The 16792-nt window shown below is 36.0% G+C and overlaps 1 protein-coding gene across 1 annotated transcript; it reads right to left on the bottom strand.

Annotated features, from left to right (window-relative positions):
- Positions 1-610: 610 nt before the first annotated feature.
- On the bottom strand, positions 611-12905 carry LOC107802460 (putative clathrin assembly protein At2g01600). The gene is made up of 15 exons (XM_016625969.2): positions 12690-12905; positions 12444-12513; positions 11633-11730; positions 6520-6658; positions 6300-6427; positions 3382-3474; positions 3194-3244; positions 2815-2880; positions 2639-2704; positions 2430-2510; positions 2263-2343; positions 1914-2099; positions 1732-1807; positions 1504-1622; positions 611-1227 (listed from the first exon to the last, which is right to left on the bottom strand). The coding sequence occupies exons 1-15, from the start codon at positions 12777-12779 to the stop codon at positions 883-885; spliced, it is 1689 nt and encodes a 562-aa protein (XP_016481455.2). The 5' UTR covers positions 12780-12905; the 3' UTR covers positions 611-882.
- Between the last annotated feature and the right edge of the window lie 3887 nt (positions 12906-16792).

Raw genomic sequence — 16792 nt, 5'->3', positions numbered from 1 at the left:
CAATATCTTAACAACAACAACAATCCAGTGACATACTACGAGTGGAGTTTGGAGAGGGTTGTGTATATACAGACCTTACCCCTACCCTGGGAAGGTAGAGAGGGTGCTTCCGATAGACCCTCGACTATGAAAAAAACAATAGAAACAAGTAACATCAACAAAAAGGGCCAGAAAAATAATAACAAAAGAAAATAATAGCAACAAATTGTAACAACAACAAAATACTAAGAAACCCAAGCGAAAGATAATAGGAAAACAACATGAACTACTAACACTCTAAGACAAGAAAAACTACCAGACTAACCCTAAAACAACGGTAAGAAATATACCTAGTATCTTAGCTTGCTCAACTTGATATCATCTCTCTACTATTATGGCGAGTTTTTCATAAATTTTATTTTCCAACAAACGTGTGATATGAGTAAAAAAGCACAAAATACTAGAGGGTAAAAATTGCATACAGACATGGTGAATACAAACTTCTCTTTACGTTCTCCAGAAATGTTCCCACAAAGGTTTAACCAACAGAGATGCAATTATAAATTTGCAACAATTTTCTTATGATTCCCACACTGAATGAACAGTTTAACATTTGTCTATTGGTACTATCTTTCCATAAACAATCAGTAAGAGTACTTATCATATGATTTCAATCGACAGACAAAAGTTGAATCTCCATTTATAACCATCTTTACATCTTAAAGCAAACATATAGGTCAAGCTGAAAAACTATATTTCACGTGAACAATTTACACAACCGCAGATTCACTACAAAAATCAACTATGCCAATTCTGCTACATCTCGTGTATGTGCAACTTTTAATACAGCAGGCCAGTGGTCTCAAAAGGATTGACAGGCAATGCACCGAACTGTCAAGTCTGCTATATCAGGCCAGTGCTCCCGAAAGGATTGGTTGTTTGTGGATGAGCAACATTATTAGCAGGAAATGCGCTGAACCCTGCATCGCCAAAAGGATTGTGTGGATTCATCATTGGATTTTGGGGCTGTGGATAGGCAGGTTGGAATGGTCCAAAAGGATTCATTTGATGCTGAGGCGCCATAGCCATTTGCACGGATGGAGGGGGAGGCATGGTACTAGACATGACAAATGGATCAGCAACTTCGAAAGGATTAGGGGCTGGTTGTCCATATACTGGTTGTTGAGATGCTCTATATGCTCCTTCATCATACAAACTATTGAGCGTGAGGGAGTCCAATCCACCAGCCTGTTAGAACGTTTTAGAAAAACAAATGTTAAGGAAGATACTTGATTTCACAAAGTAGATATAAGATAAGGAGATGATATTAGTATTAAGCATGCGAGTGTCACTTATGGACAACATATTATTAATATAGATTTGAGTGTCAACTCCAAGACTCCGGGCACTGCAAGGTTACACTACCATCAATGTTTTTACATGTTTGTCCTCAGATGTTTTGCCACATGCAAAGAGAAGCCACTTAAAAACTATATCTTTTAAAAATGGATTCAGAGGGCTTACCAATTGTCTCTCCTGAGCTGCAGATAAGTCGCTGCTAGGAGTAGTGACCAGGGCAAGTTCCCATCCAGTAGGATCAAAATCTTTTGGCTGAGCAGGGTTTGAGTCAAACGGTGTTGTCCCTGCAAGTATTAATAGTTTATTCAAATAAACCAACACCCTAATTTGCCCAAGCACCATTACTTGCGAAGAGAAGAGCTCTACATATTAGTGGTGAAATAAAATAATTACCAGATGGTACTATTGCTAAAGCCAAAGCATTGCTTTCCTCGATTGCTGATGCATAACCAGTTGGTGTATTGAGCCCCTGAAACAACCAAAAATACTAGTAACGAAAGGCTGAAAATCCAAAAAGAATATACCTCAAGTTCCAGATAAACAACAACAAATTCAATAAGATTAGCTGACTTCACCAGTAAATCATCAGTTTCCAAGCTGCTTGGAGGCGGCTGCACTGGCGGGGCAGGAGCCTCAGAGGTTGAAACAACAGTATCATCTGAAGGCGGAGGTTTAGTTTCATTAGCTGATTCTTCAGCATCTTCAGAAGCTGAAGGTTCATCCTCTTGTTTATAGGTCAACATAAGCCTCTCAGGATATTCCTAATAATAGTTAATCATGTTAGTATTCTATCATGATAGCGGACCTGTGTATGCTACCTTTACAGATATATAAAGGAAAATATAGATCGGCACTACAGAAAGGTACAACATAAGCTGGCATATAATTTGTTTGGAGTAAATGTGTATAAGATAAACGTATTACCAATGTTTCTATTGGGACAGAAACTATGCGGGGTGCTTCTTTTATATACTCTTCCATGGTCACAAGGAAGGACTGAGGAGGCTGAAAATCAGAATAGTATGTCAAGCTGATGGCCCACAAAATTTGAAGGCAAATGAATCAACACATAAGCGAAGTAGTATGATTACCTCTCTCAACACAGGAAACTGAAAGTTCCTGGCAAGTTCCAAGCCTTTGCAAACCTCATAAAAGTCGGAGAGGCTCATGGCCTAAAACAAGATAAGAAACTTACAGATACTACCATAAACCCAGGGAGACGTCCGCATGGTGAGAGACAAGTAGTAAGAAACAAAACTATATAGTACAAATATTCTATCAAGTTCGTCAGTGCATTCACCTGCTGGCCAGCTCTTTTGTAGATACCAAGGGCCTTAATAGCTTCATGTCTTGGCATGTCAAAAAACTGAAATAAAATCAGTAGAAAAATAATGTCAAAAGATGAAACAGATATGAATGTAACGAGCAATATTTTGATGAGGTCATGTTGCAGGAAAAAGCTAAAGTCAAATGCACCTTGTCAATAAGATTAATTATTCCATCATTTATAGCACAATAGATTTTGAAGCTCTCCTTGAGGACCTGGAATGGAAAATGAGTAAATCTTTACACCACCATTCATTCAATTGTGAAGTCTATAAATTGATATGAGCCTTTCAGCTGCACAAAGGCGTAATGAGCAGAAGCATTACATTTATACTTCCACCATTTCAATAAAATAAGAAAGCACTGGAAAAGGTTGGACAACCATCATGTACTCTCCCACAGTTTTCACCAACTTCAATGACTGATAGGCCACACTTTTGGTGTTTAATTAATATATATCAATCAACTTTATTTGACAAGCATAAATATCAACCAACTGAAGACAGGCAGCCAAAATAAATAAGCATACCAGGGCAAGGGCATATTGAATCACATAATTTCCAACTGCTGCTCCCTCAGGCTGTAATGTCAGAAGGAGTTTTAAATTTATGCCCCAAATAGATAAAATACAGAACTCTCAGAAATCCGAGTAGGAATGTCGTCCAAAAACAAAGGGATTGCAACAAGAAACAGAATTTATCAAGCTTCAAAATATACCCGACATCCAATAAGACGATACAACAACTGCTGCAAAGCAGGTAACTGCTCCAAAAGTTCCTCACTGGGCAACTCCCTTGTTTTGCTGTATCCCTGCTCAAAAAGTAAATGAAATTGGAAATTACATTATACTGACTAAAGAAGCAACAGACCAAAGCTCATTCAATCTGCCAAACTTAGAGAAAGTGTCTAAGCAGCCAGTAGAAGAGCAGTATCCGTGTTCCATTAGAACAGTTTATTTTTGGTTATTTAGCATGCTTGTGACAGAAATTGAAAATGACACTACGGCCGTACGGCGTGCAGCTAGCCTGCCAAATGTTAATCACTCATTGAGTTATACTTCCTAAATATAACTAGTACGGAGAAATTTGCAATACACATGATAGTCCAATACTGATACAGAAGATATCTCTAATGTATACAAAGACCAAAGCCCTAATCTATTTCTCCTAATGTGTGGGAAAATAAATTAAGTCTGGCTCTTCGAACGTCCTCTTTTAAGTGTTGTAACAAATAAACCAATTTCTGCCGGATTTTCTTGCAAGTACGAGAAGCTTTCTTTTCTATTAGCACGAAAGGGTATTTTTATGAACGCACTAATAAGTTGTAAATCATCCATAGTTCCATACTATAGAACAATCTTCTTTTCCAGTTCTGAATATAATAATATTGTATCAAATTCACCATAAGGCGTCTGTAAAAAGCCTCAATTATCACACTAATTATATTAGTACAGAAAACAATTGACACATTATTGTTTTCTTTTTTGCATTGCACATTAAGGAATTCAATATGGGGTTTATATTACAAGTTACTCTAAGTCTGCTTACACTTTGATTTCACCATAGCAAATTTGCTTCAAATACAAACTTTGTTGTATTTTATATGCTTAATCTACTTACCAGAAAAATATATGCTTAATCTACTAAATGCCCACACAGAAATTGTTGTCTCTGGACTATCATGATACTCTTCTTTCTTCTTCTTTTTTTTTCTCTTCAATTTGATGGGTGAATGTCAAGTCCCTTGTCCTTCATTTGCCTTATGTCATGTCAACACAACATAGGTTTTTGATTTATTCTGAAATCCTCTAATGGGGTTTGTTTGATTGTTACTGATTTTTCTTTAATTGAACCTCCTTTACCTTTTCCTGACTTGGTTCATTCAAATTGAATTGTAATTTTGATTTCCCTGGCTGTTTGATTGATTCCCTTTCCTTATTTTTTCCAAGCCGTGCACTATTGAATTTTTTCCTTTAATAACTTCTTTGTATTTGCCCCTTTTGTGCTACTTTGAAAAGGTTTTAATCAAAACTGCTTTCCTTAATTGGCTTTTACCCATTGAAATCAAAATCCCTTAACTAAGAAAGATTGATTTCAATGTTATTTCCTTAACTTTTCTCACTTGTTTTCTGCACTATAAAAGGTGCACGGCCCTTCTGCACTTTGAGGATCCTTAACTTACAATTCAATACTTTTACAACACACTTCGAATTGCATACTCTTACACACTACTACTACTTTCAAAACCTGCATTCCCTTTTGCTCTCTTCTGTACTGTTGTTCTCTGCTCCTGCTTATTATTAGCCGGGTGAAAGTCAAGGCTAATATACTACTACTACTTTGTCTTTCCATCCCGCTCTTGCTCTTTTACTGGTATCTCTTGATTCATTTCCTAGCAATCATCCTAATGTGTTTACTTAGAACCTTTACATCTATGCCTATTACCTGCAAAGTTTGACATGTTCATATGCTACTATTTGCTTTACTTTCTTGCGAATGCTTGATCCCTATACCTTTACCCTCTATGTGTTTGTAAATGGGGATTCAGGGCATGGCAACATGAGTTGTTGTCCATGAACGGAATTTTAACCCCAAGTAAAGGGTGTCAGTAGGTTTTATTGCTGATCATGTCCTTTGCCCACTTTTCCTTTGTCTACTGTTTCTGTTATGAATCCCCGACCTTACCCCCTATGTATAATGATATGCAAGCTATCTGAAAGAAACTGTGGATCTGGTATTGGCTAAGTTGCTAGGACCCTTCAAAATCCCTGCCACACGGTTAAACACGATTTGGGTGTGGGTGTCGGATTCACGCTGGATTGGTCAACTTACCTTGGCTGCTTCAACTACATCCTTTTTTCGTGTGGATAAAGTAAGTAAATTTTATTGAAGTACCACGGAGGTACTGCAAAAAACGAAAATTACAGAGAGACAGAAGTTTCTAGGGGACATCTCATACAATCATCGCAAAAAGTCTATGAAATCTAACACAACTGATAGTTTCCCTACTGCGCTTTCCTCACACAATTAGATTAAATTGTCTGTGCATCTATCTTTAAAAAATGCTATCTGCTTCTATGACCAAAAAGTGTAGATTGATTGGATATTTGGTTTCATTTTTGGTTTTGGTATAGAATAATTGGATATTTGGTTTAATTTTTTGGTTTTATGTCAGATAACTCTATATTAATCGAATTGTATACTTGTTGATGTAGTAATATACATTTACTGGCCATATCCCAGCACCCGTATCCGCACTTGGATTCATACCCCCGAATCCTAAAATTTATGTGATGAAGAATCTAGTCTCTAGAACCGCACCCATATCGAGTACCTGCACCCGAGGTCGAACAGCATATAGAGTACTGGGGCATGTTCACAGAAACTCAATTTAGTGCAAGAAAGAAGGGAAAGAAAATAGCCGATGGACAGAGAAAGCACCTTCTCCACAATGTTTCAGACACTGAAGTGCCCAATGGTGTGGACCACATGATTTATTCATGGAAAGAAACATAAAATGAAAAATGACTTTGGTTCTAGTAGGCTAAAATCATTCAATTTTCTTCACAAAAGAAGAAGACTACTTTTTGAAGTATGCAGAATAGTAAGCAGACATTTTAACAGTATTAAGCTAACCTTTTCTTGCCCTTGGGCAGGTTTAGGAAGGCGCTCTCCTTCAATATCATACTTCATAACCCTAAAGCATTCAAGCCGTTCTTCCAGAAAGAGTGCATATGTTCGTACCCACGCTGAGCAGTCCCAAGCTGGAGGGACAAAAAAGATAGAATAATTCTGGTTGAACTGAATCTAAAGGTAAACAGAAGCTCAGAAGAACAACTAAGCTAATTTTACCAACCAATTGGGCTTGAATCATCCTTGAAATTGGACATTTGGAGAATGCGTCCTCTCTGATGGAAATTCAGCAGTTCCTCTCTAAAAGTTGGATCACCTTCCCTCAATGTTCTGTGGATTACTATCAATGTCTTCAGTGCTACCTATATTTCAGAATAAGTTGCCAACATTACATGTCAAATTGGTTGAGCAATTTAAGTGTAAACTATATCAGAAAATAGTAAAACCATAAAAGAGAGGTCATCATAAAAAATAAAAGTCTTTGTTGCCTAATTATAAAGAAATTTGTACAATGTGCCTCCTTTTCCACCTCTTCTATTTTGATGTCTATCCACTTAATTACCCTACCTCATCACTACACTAAAGTTAGTTGAGATTACTGTCCACGATATGTTTGGCTGCTTGCAGAAAAACCAGAACTTACAACTATTAAAACCTAAAGCACATCTATGTCAAAGTCCTCAAAGAATTTCAACATGTGAAACTCATCGTTATGTGCAGCCTGGAGGATAACATGTCTCATTTAAAAGGAATAACCTTATCAAAAAAGGATGTCTCTCATAAGAACAACCAAATATTAAGGTGCACTTTTTACCACTTCCACCTTGCAATTTCACAAAGATTTTACCCGCTAAAATGGTCGTCGATTCTAGACAACTCACCTCCTCCTCCACCTTTTTCCTCTCATAAAAAACTCCCGTCATTGAACTAACAGCGTAGTAAAATAGAATTCTCATTTATATGGCAAAAATATTGAAGACACAAAGGTCTCATCCCCAAATTTAATAAATTTCAACTCCTTTTAAGGATACACAACTTTGTGAATGATGGTTGCTGCTCAAAATGTTGACTGCAAGCTTACATTCCTAATTCAAAACAGGTGGCTTCGGATAGAAAGTCATATCTAGCATTAGCTCCAACCCTTATGTAATAATAAGTCAATCGAAGAACACAACATCAAGCAAGAAGGGTCTGTAGTTCCCGGAAAAAAGCATATTGGATTATGCATGTTAAGGCTGAATGCAACAGGCGTGCAGCGCACGAGTGACGTCAACAACCAAACCTAACTAATGTGAGAAGAGTGAATCTCAGTTGTCTAAGAGACTAAGACTCCTTTCAATGTGGAAGCACAAGCAGACAAATGAATTAAACTTGTGCAGATCTTAGGCTCTTACAGTTTGCAAAATATTTATTTGTCTTTTTGTAAATTATCTTCCCCACACAAACCAACCACTCTTTTCCTAATTTACTATTCAATATGCAGTCTTTAACTTTTTTGGATCTGCATGTCTGTGCACCTCCCTGATGCGTCCTTGCATACAAACAACAACAACAACATACCCAGTAAAATCCCACTAGTGGGGTGTGGGGAGAGTAGAGTGTACGCAGACCTTACCCCTACCCCAAAAGAGTAGAGATGCTGTTTCCGGGAGACTCTCGACTCAACAGGAGAGACAATAATATCAGAAAAGAAACAAGAGAAAAGGCATGTAACAAGAGATGCCAGAAAGAAAATAACAACACATAAGTGAAAGGACAATAACACAAAACTAAGCAAAACAACAATGTGAACACAACATAAACCGCTAACCAACCTACACGAAACTCTATCAGACTACCCAGTACAAAGAGAGAAAAACTCTCGACTACCCCCTAGCCTACCACCCTAATGCTCGACCTCTACATGTTCTTATCAAGAGTTATGTTCTCGGAAATCTGAAGTCGCACCATGTCCTGCATGATCACCTCGCCCCAATACTTCTTAGGCCGCCCTCTGCCTCTTCTCATACCTGCCAAAGTCATCCGCTCACACCTCCTAACCGGTGCATCTAGGCTTCTCCTCCGCATGGGTCCGAACCATCTAAGTCGCGCTCCCGCATCTTGTCGTCCACGAGAGCCACGCCCACCCTCTCCCGAATATCTTCATTCTGAATCTTATCCAGCCTACTGTGCCCACACATCCATCTCAACATCCTTAATTCTGCTACTTTCATCTTCTGGATATGTAAATTCTTGACTGGTCAACACTCAGCTCCATACTACATGGTCTGGCCGGTCTAACCACCGCTCTATAGAACTTACCGTTGAGTTTCGGTGGCACATTCTACTCACACATGACTCCAAACGCTAACCTCTTTTTCATCCACCTCATCCCAATAAGTTCATTTTCCGTTACAGACTGAACAAGAAAATGTTGAGCAACAAACAGGGAGAAGAAAGAAAACAAAATGATGTATATCATGAAGGGAAACCAACACCAAAGAACAGTAATGGACATTCTCAAGCCTGCCAAAAAAATTGAAAAATGAAAAGGTAGCTGTTTGACCTTTGAAGACACGACCCATAATGAACGACATATTTTAATAAGTAACCTTAAACAGCAATATTCTGTGGCCTAGCGCATTAAAAAGCACTGTTAAACAATGGAACAACTACCCTTTGCATGGCAGAATTCACACAACAATATTCACTAAGGTACATATTACACTTAAATCCTTCCAGAGTTTCATATCATCATTTTCCACAGTATTCACTAACCAATAATTGGGCTGTATATATGCACCGACACCTAAAGTTACCATGATTTTTCATTAGACATCTCAACTAGGCCTTGTTCCGATTGAATACCTTTAGTAGGCCCGTGTACCAATCAGACACATTTGCATTGGCTTGGAAATACCTCAAGCGCGTGTTTGCAAGCGCTCCTCATATGGAATAATTAGCCAATCAAATCATTGATTACACTTGGAACAGGCCATTTCCACACCTATTTTGGACAGCTTTCTATACTTCTTTTCTTTTATAACCGTGGTGTCCAGGCCAGCTTGCACGCACCTCGACTAATTCCACGGGATACATGCTACCTCCCACCAGCAACAGGTACCAGGTAACTCTATTCACCAATGCTTGGACAGATGGGAAGTGTTATAAACCAAAGAAGTTCTATATTTCATATCTAGAAGAGAAAATTACAAGGCCTATTTATAATACTAATTCACCTAATTTATTAGTTGTCATACACCTAATTACACCTACTATACAACTCATATACATGTGCTAGCTATGATGTAGTACATGTGTATACATGTGCTACACAACTTGTATTACACCAAGTGGTTCTCTTTGTCGATGCTCCGCAAATAGAGACGGATCGTCTTACTCCAATCCATGTAATTGGAACCCATGAACTTATTCTCCGTAATTTTGGACATAATCGGAATGACATCAATGGTAGGTTTCGTTTCAGTCATCTTGCACCCGAATAATAGCAGAATCAAATAGTCAAGAACAGTGCAGTGAACAGTGAACAGTGATATTTGAACAGTACAGTGAACAATGAATAGTAATATTTGAACAGTGAACAGTGCAGTGAACAGCGAACAGTGCAGTGAACAGTGCCGGAACAGTGATCTTGGAAAATGAAAGTTGTCAGGAAAAAAAAATTTTGATAGTACCACTGTGGTCAGAATAGTGAGTAGAAAAATCTGTAAAGAAGCGGCCGGGGCAAAAAATAGCCGGAAATAGTGAAATAGAATCAAAGCAGCGAAAGACTGTTCTGAACAAAAATAATTCGAACGGGGAAAAAAAATTCCCAACAACAAACTGATGAAAAAATTTCAATGTTCTGATACCATATTATAAACCAAAGAAGTTCTATATTTCATATCTAGAAGAGAAGATTACAAGGCCTATTTATAATACTAATTCACCTAATCTATTAGTTGTCATACACCTAATTACACCTACTATACAACTCATATACATGTGTTAGCTATGATGTAGTACATGTGTATACATGTGCTACACAACCTCTAATTACACCTACTATACAACTCATATATATGTGCTAGCTATGATGTAGTACATGTGTATACATGTGCTAGACAACTTGTATGTCAACAGGATGAAATGAATCACCTAGTATTTTTTGTCTCCGTTGGGATTTAAACCTGAGATCTCAGGTTGTCAACCCGCTTCATTGACCACTAGGCCACACCCTTGGATACAACTTTTCATACTTCTTCTTAGGTTCATCTTTCACACTGAGGTGCTTTAATTGACTAGCTATTCCATGTAAGGAGCGCTTGCAAACATGAGCTTGAGCCTTGAGGTATTTACAAGCCAGTGCAAATGTGTCTTATTGATATACTTTGGGCCTACTACAAGTGTTAAATTGGAACAAGGCATAGTTAAGGTGTCTAAATGAAAAATCGTGGCAACTTTAGGTATACTCATATGTATTCAGCCTAATAATTTTTAAACAATTATTGCAGTCATACTTTTAGGTCCAGTTCCATAGGCTGCAGCTATATTTCATGTCTTCAGATACAATAAAAGAACCAATATACGTCACCCCAACTTCCTCCAAATGATTTTCAGGACAAAAAACAGGTTTCTTTATTTTGCTAGAACTTATACCTCAGACACTCAAATAACCACCTGAGCAGCCTGCAACAGGATCCTCATAGAAGCATGTTTTGACCAATGCTGACAAGTTCCAAGACACCACCTAAAACTAGAGCCTTGACAGAAAGTGAAATCTATTCTTGGCTACTTTTTTTAAAAAAAAAAAGGGGGGGGGGGGGGACAACCGGGTGCACAAAGCTCCCGCTATGCATGGGGTACGAGAAAGGGTCGGACCCAAGGGGCTTACCATGCATTTCTGCAAGCAGCTGTTTCCACGGATCGAACCCGTGACCTCCTGGTCACATGGCAGCAACTTTACCAGTTACGCCAAGGCTCCCCTTCAAATATTCTTGGCTACTTTAATTCACTCAAATGCCTGGCAAAACACATTGAACTGGTGTACTTTTCCCTATAGTTATACAGCCGTAGGTGCAAAAGGGGAGGGGGGGAACATATATTGCAAATTTGCAATGGTACTAAGAACAACATAAAGGCTAATAGAGTTGCAATACACATTCTCAAAAGCAAAGCTAAGTCTTGGGAACTCCATTTTACACTAGAATCCCAATAATCAGAGCGAGCCACACTTATAAATATAATCATTCAGATCAAAGCATCAATAAAAGTGCCCTCCGTAGAGAAATCAAATACAAAAGAAGACACTCAAGTACATGATTTGTCAATTAAACTAACTGTGTCAAACTCCATACCGTCCAATTATGTGTCTTTGCCAATCGCCTCGCAAGTGCATGTATGCAGTAAGCAACATCAGCACGAGGCCGCATCGCTGATGTATAAACCAAAATCTCTGCCAGAACCAAAAAACACATTGTTATCCCCAACATCTTTACACATTCTTACAGTAACAATCCAAACCCAAACAAATATTTACGAGTAAAATCCCTCTCAACTAATTCGGATTTGACATTAACAGAGGCAGATATAGAGTGTAACATAACCCAGTAACTTTAGCATAAACCTTCTATATGTTTTAATAAATCCACTAAATACATATGAATATTGAATTTAGAACCCCGTAACTAGCACTTGAGACATTCTGCTAGAATCCCAAACCCATCCTGGATCCACCTCTGGTTCACATAATTACCCCAAAAACTGATATCTATGTTGAAAAACACCATCTTCAGACCAAAAACAAAGAAACCCAAGTCAGGCAAACAATGATCTCAGTAAAAGCAAGGAATTCAAGTACTCAAACAACAACAACTACAACTACAACTCAGTCCCAAATAAGTTGGGATCGGCTGTATGAATCCTCATTGACCATGTTACTCCAGTTAAATCATCTTTATACACACACAAGTAAGAAGTACTAGAAGTTCTATATATTTTCCAAATGTATAGATCGAAAGGTTAAACCCAAGTACCCAAAAACACAATATTACTCAGAAATATGAAAACCCCAAAAACCAAATTTCTCAAATTTTAGACCCATCAACGAAAAATCTCATATTTTGGTACTGGATCTGTTAATAAAAAGTAAGTAAAAAAAAGACTCACTTCTAAGATGTCTGTCTTTTGGTGGGCACTCAACATGATTCGTAGCCTTAACGATCGCCACATCCACATCCTATAATCACCCAAAAAATCAAACATAAAAAAAAATTGCGAGAAATTAATATTCTAGTAAAGTTCATAGTTGCATAGAGTGATCTTACTGCTACGATCCAAGATTCAGCCTTTATAAAAATACCCAAAGAAATTAATTAATATTAAAAAAAAAAGATAAGAGAGAAAATTTAGGACCTTGAAATCGCTATTAACATGGGCAAGGCCAACTTTTGTGTGGTCTTTGAGAGCTCCATAGGCTTTCCTCCAACTTTGAAGCGTACCCATTTCTCTCTCTACAATTTCGCTTGAGAATCGGTGGTTTCTTCAGAGGGCAAAGAGGAAATGGGAGGTTACTATTCTTTGCTTCCCTTTCGGTTGATGGCACTTACGGCCTCTTTCCAATTTGGCCTTGGCCTTGTGAATCATTTCCTTTTTACTTTTTGGTCCAGTGGACCCCACTTTTATTTTTATTTTTTTTAATTTTATGCCTTGATTTTTTTTTCCATGCCTTTTTTATGTAAATAAATTTTGCGCATTGTCAACCTTAAACAATTGTTTAAGTTTTCAAGTATATAAATGTTTGAATAAATCAATCAACGAATACTAGTTGAGGTTAATTCTGTTTAGACCCATTTTAATACTCATAACAATTTATCTTGGTTATAATGCAACACTCCTTCTTTTGTGGTACTTATGACAAATATTTTTTTACAAAATAATAGTGTTTAATTATTTTTTTCTAATAAGCTTCGTCTAAATCACAAAATGAAAGACTTAGTAATTTTTCAAAAATATTTTATATTTACGTAATATCTTTGTACCCGTTTTTAGTCATGAACAAATTGTTGTGTACTCTAATTTAAATATTCATCTAATTAAATTTTTAAATGATAAAAGAGGAGGATGAAATTGAGATAACAAGGATGCTTGCGGGAAAAAAAAAAATTAATACCTGATGAAGGCTTTAAAAAAGAGAGCCTATATAGTAGCATATTAAGAAGAATCGATAGGTCTATATTAACAAGTAAGCAAAGATAAATGCTTTATTGAATAAGTTAAGACATGTTGGAGATTATTAATTGTTTTTTATTGCTGGAAAGGAAGGGGCAAACGTAATGAGATTCTAGACGGTCTTTTGACAGATCACCTAGTTTTTAGGCTGTATTAGAATACTAAATAATTAATACATTATTTAATGTCAACCACTTTTATAGCCCGTTTGACCAAGCTTCTAAAATCAGCTTATTTTGAAAAGTGCATTTCTCAAAAATACTTTTAAAAAAAAATATTTTTGGTAAAAAGTAGTTTGTGTTTGGCTAATTAATTAGAAAAATACTTTTGAAAAGTAATTAGTGTTTAGCCAAGCTTTTGAAAACTGCATCTAAGTGTATTTTTCTCAAAAGTGCTTCTCAGAAAAGTGTTTTTGGAGAGAAACTATTTTTTTCTGCTTCTCCTCAAAAACACTTTTTTTCTTCTAAAAATTTGACCAAACACTTTTGGCCCAAGAAAAAGCTTGGCCAAACAAGCTATTAGCAATATGAGCATTTGAGTTTGGAGGCAGGGTAGGCTAGTGCCTAGGTCTTCCATGCATAATTACTTTATTTTGGTAAGATCTCTTCTGTGCATGTAATTGAGCATTTTTCTTTCTCATATCCCTGTATTGGTGTTAATTTTGTATTTATATATTTTTAAATTTTTATTAATATATGTTGTTTTTTTGCTTTGATTTTCTTACTATTTTACTGTTGTTATTAGTTGTTGCTATTGCGATCCTTTTTTTAATCTTTTTTGAGCGAAGGATCTCTCGGAAACAACATTTCTACCTTCTCAAAATAGTCGTACATGCTTTGATAAGATCTCTTTTCTTCTTTTTTTTGCGTAAATATATGGTCTATTCATATACTTGTCCTATTTTCTTAGTCCACCTACTAATTAAAAGTTTGGAAAAAGATCAAATAAATTATGTTGGGATCTTTATTTTACTGACATTGCTTAATTTTATTTTATTTTGGCAAACGCTTAAATTATTTTTTACATTTAGTTTTCTTTGATTTGAAGTTAAAAGTGAGAAAAATGAAATTTATGCACATGTTAAGATGCTTTAATGTTAATGTTATTACCGTTAAAATTCTGTACTATTAAAATTTGAACGTTTAAAGTTGGGTTTTTAAATTTTACCATTTTTTTATTAGGAAAATCGATTTATGAATTAAATATGTTCAAAAGTTTTGGGTGTGAAAGTGGACCTAGAAAAGTAATGTGACAAAATAATTGGTGAATAATTGATATTTTTGTGTGACAAAATAAAGTGCGAAAATGATGTAGAAAGATCTAAATATGAATAACATCAATCGTATCACAATTTACAGCTTGTTTGGATGATTGTGATGTATTATTTCATAACGTATCGTATATTGTATTGTTTTGTATTGTATTGTATTGTATTGTATTGTACTGTATCGTTTTTGATGTATACAATGTTTGGATATATTGTATTGTTTTTTGTCGTTTTATGATGTCAAACACCAACAATATGAAAAATAAACTTGTAATATTATAAAGAAAAAGTATGTTACAAGATAAAATTATTATACAAAAAGGTAAGATAAAGGATAAAGTATGATTATTTAATAATATAGATGGACAAGATGAGAAAAAAAAATACGTGAATGACGCAACCACACCATATCAGTCGTTTCATAAAGTAGTACCTTTCGTCGTTACGTAATGAAAATTTTAACGATGCGATGCAACAAAATTTAAGTAGCAATTAAAACAAATATTATATTTAAAGTAACAATATGATATAATACAATAGTTAACAAGCATCCAAACAAGTTGTTAATGTTTTAAAGAGACCAAGACTCGATGGTAGAGTAATAATCTTTCTTTCACTAATCAGTCATTTTTTCAGTCTTAAGGACTATACTTTGGACTAGGAGTGGCAAACGAGCGGGTTGGATTGAATATGATTCGGATCAAAAATGGATAATGAAAACGGATAAATTATATGTCCCGACCCATATTTAATACAAATAAAAAATGGGTTAATCGGTGATAATATGGGTCATGACTTCCTGAATATAATCACTTTTGGGAGAATTCCTAGTCTCCCAAACTTGAGGAACCCCTAATTTGAAATTTTACAAATGTAAAAGTTAAACCCATTAGTTATCCATTGATTATCCATTTTCTAAATGAATAATATAGTTCTTATCCATATTTGATCCTTTTTTAAAAAATTCATTATTCAAACTATTTTTTAATGAATAATATGAGTGGTTAACTGTTTTCTTTATACATTTTGCCACCACTAGCACCAACTATCACTTCAATATTTCTTTTACTGTCGTTTACTTTTTATATTCCATTTTATATAACATTCTTTTCTTCTTCTTGTTTTGCATACTTTTAAAAGAATTACACATGTTTAGTTTAGCTTTAAACATTAAACTTTCTATTACTATCACAAAATAAAATTGATGGAATATGCAAACATATTAGTCAAACTAATATTTTGCATTTTGTATCTAATCAATTTGTGTCACACAAAATAGAATAAAAGGAGAATAATCTTGTTGGAATGGAGCAACTATTTCATTCGCATATGGCTTAACTGTGTAACGACCCGACCGATCGTTTTGAGCATTTGCACTTCGCTCGCCAGTTCTCGGGCATGACTAGCCCCGTATTCTCGATGACTTATGTAAATCGTCGGTTTGGTTTTCAGGATAATCGAAATAGATTTGGAAGAACAATTCTCAGCTTGAAGCTTTAAATTTGAAAGGTTTGACCAAGTTTTGACTTTTTAGTATTCGCTCTCGGATTTGGATTTTTATGATTTGGTTAGCTCCGTTAGGTGATTTTGGACTTGGGAGCGCATCCGGAATATATTTTGGAGGTCTGTGGTAGATTTAGGCTTGAATTGGCAAAATTGGAAATTTGGCGTTTCTTAGTCGGCAGTGCAAAACTTTGGTATCAAGGTTAGAATGGAATTCTGAAAGTTGTAGTAGGTTCGTAGTGTCATTTGTGATGTGTGTGCAAAATTTCAGGTCATTCGGACGAGGTTTGATAGGTTTCGGTGTTGTTTATGGAATTTGGAATTTAGATGTTCTTAAGCTTGAATCCGAGGGTAATTTGGTATTTTGATGTTGTTTTGAGTGATTCGAAAATTCGACTAAGTTTGAATGATGTTATGGGATGTGTTGGCATATTTGATTGAGGTCTCGAGGGCCTCGGGTGAGTTTCGGATGGTTAACAGATCATTTATGGCCATTGAGAGTTAGTTACTGGATAAA

This window comes from Nicotiana tabacum, chromosome 16 (genome assembly GCF_000715075.1).
Source record: "Nicotiana tabacum cultivar K326 chromosome 16, ASM71507v2, whole genome shotgun sequence".
Classification (NCBI taxonomy): Eukaryota; Viridiplantae; Streptophyta; class Magnoliopsida; order Solanales; family Solanaceae; genus Nicotiana; species Nicotiana tabacum.
Note: the sequence above shows the minus strand (reverse complement) of the source record. Positions and strands in the feature narration are given on the sequence as shown.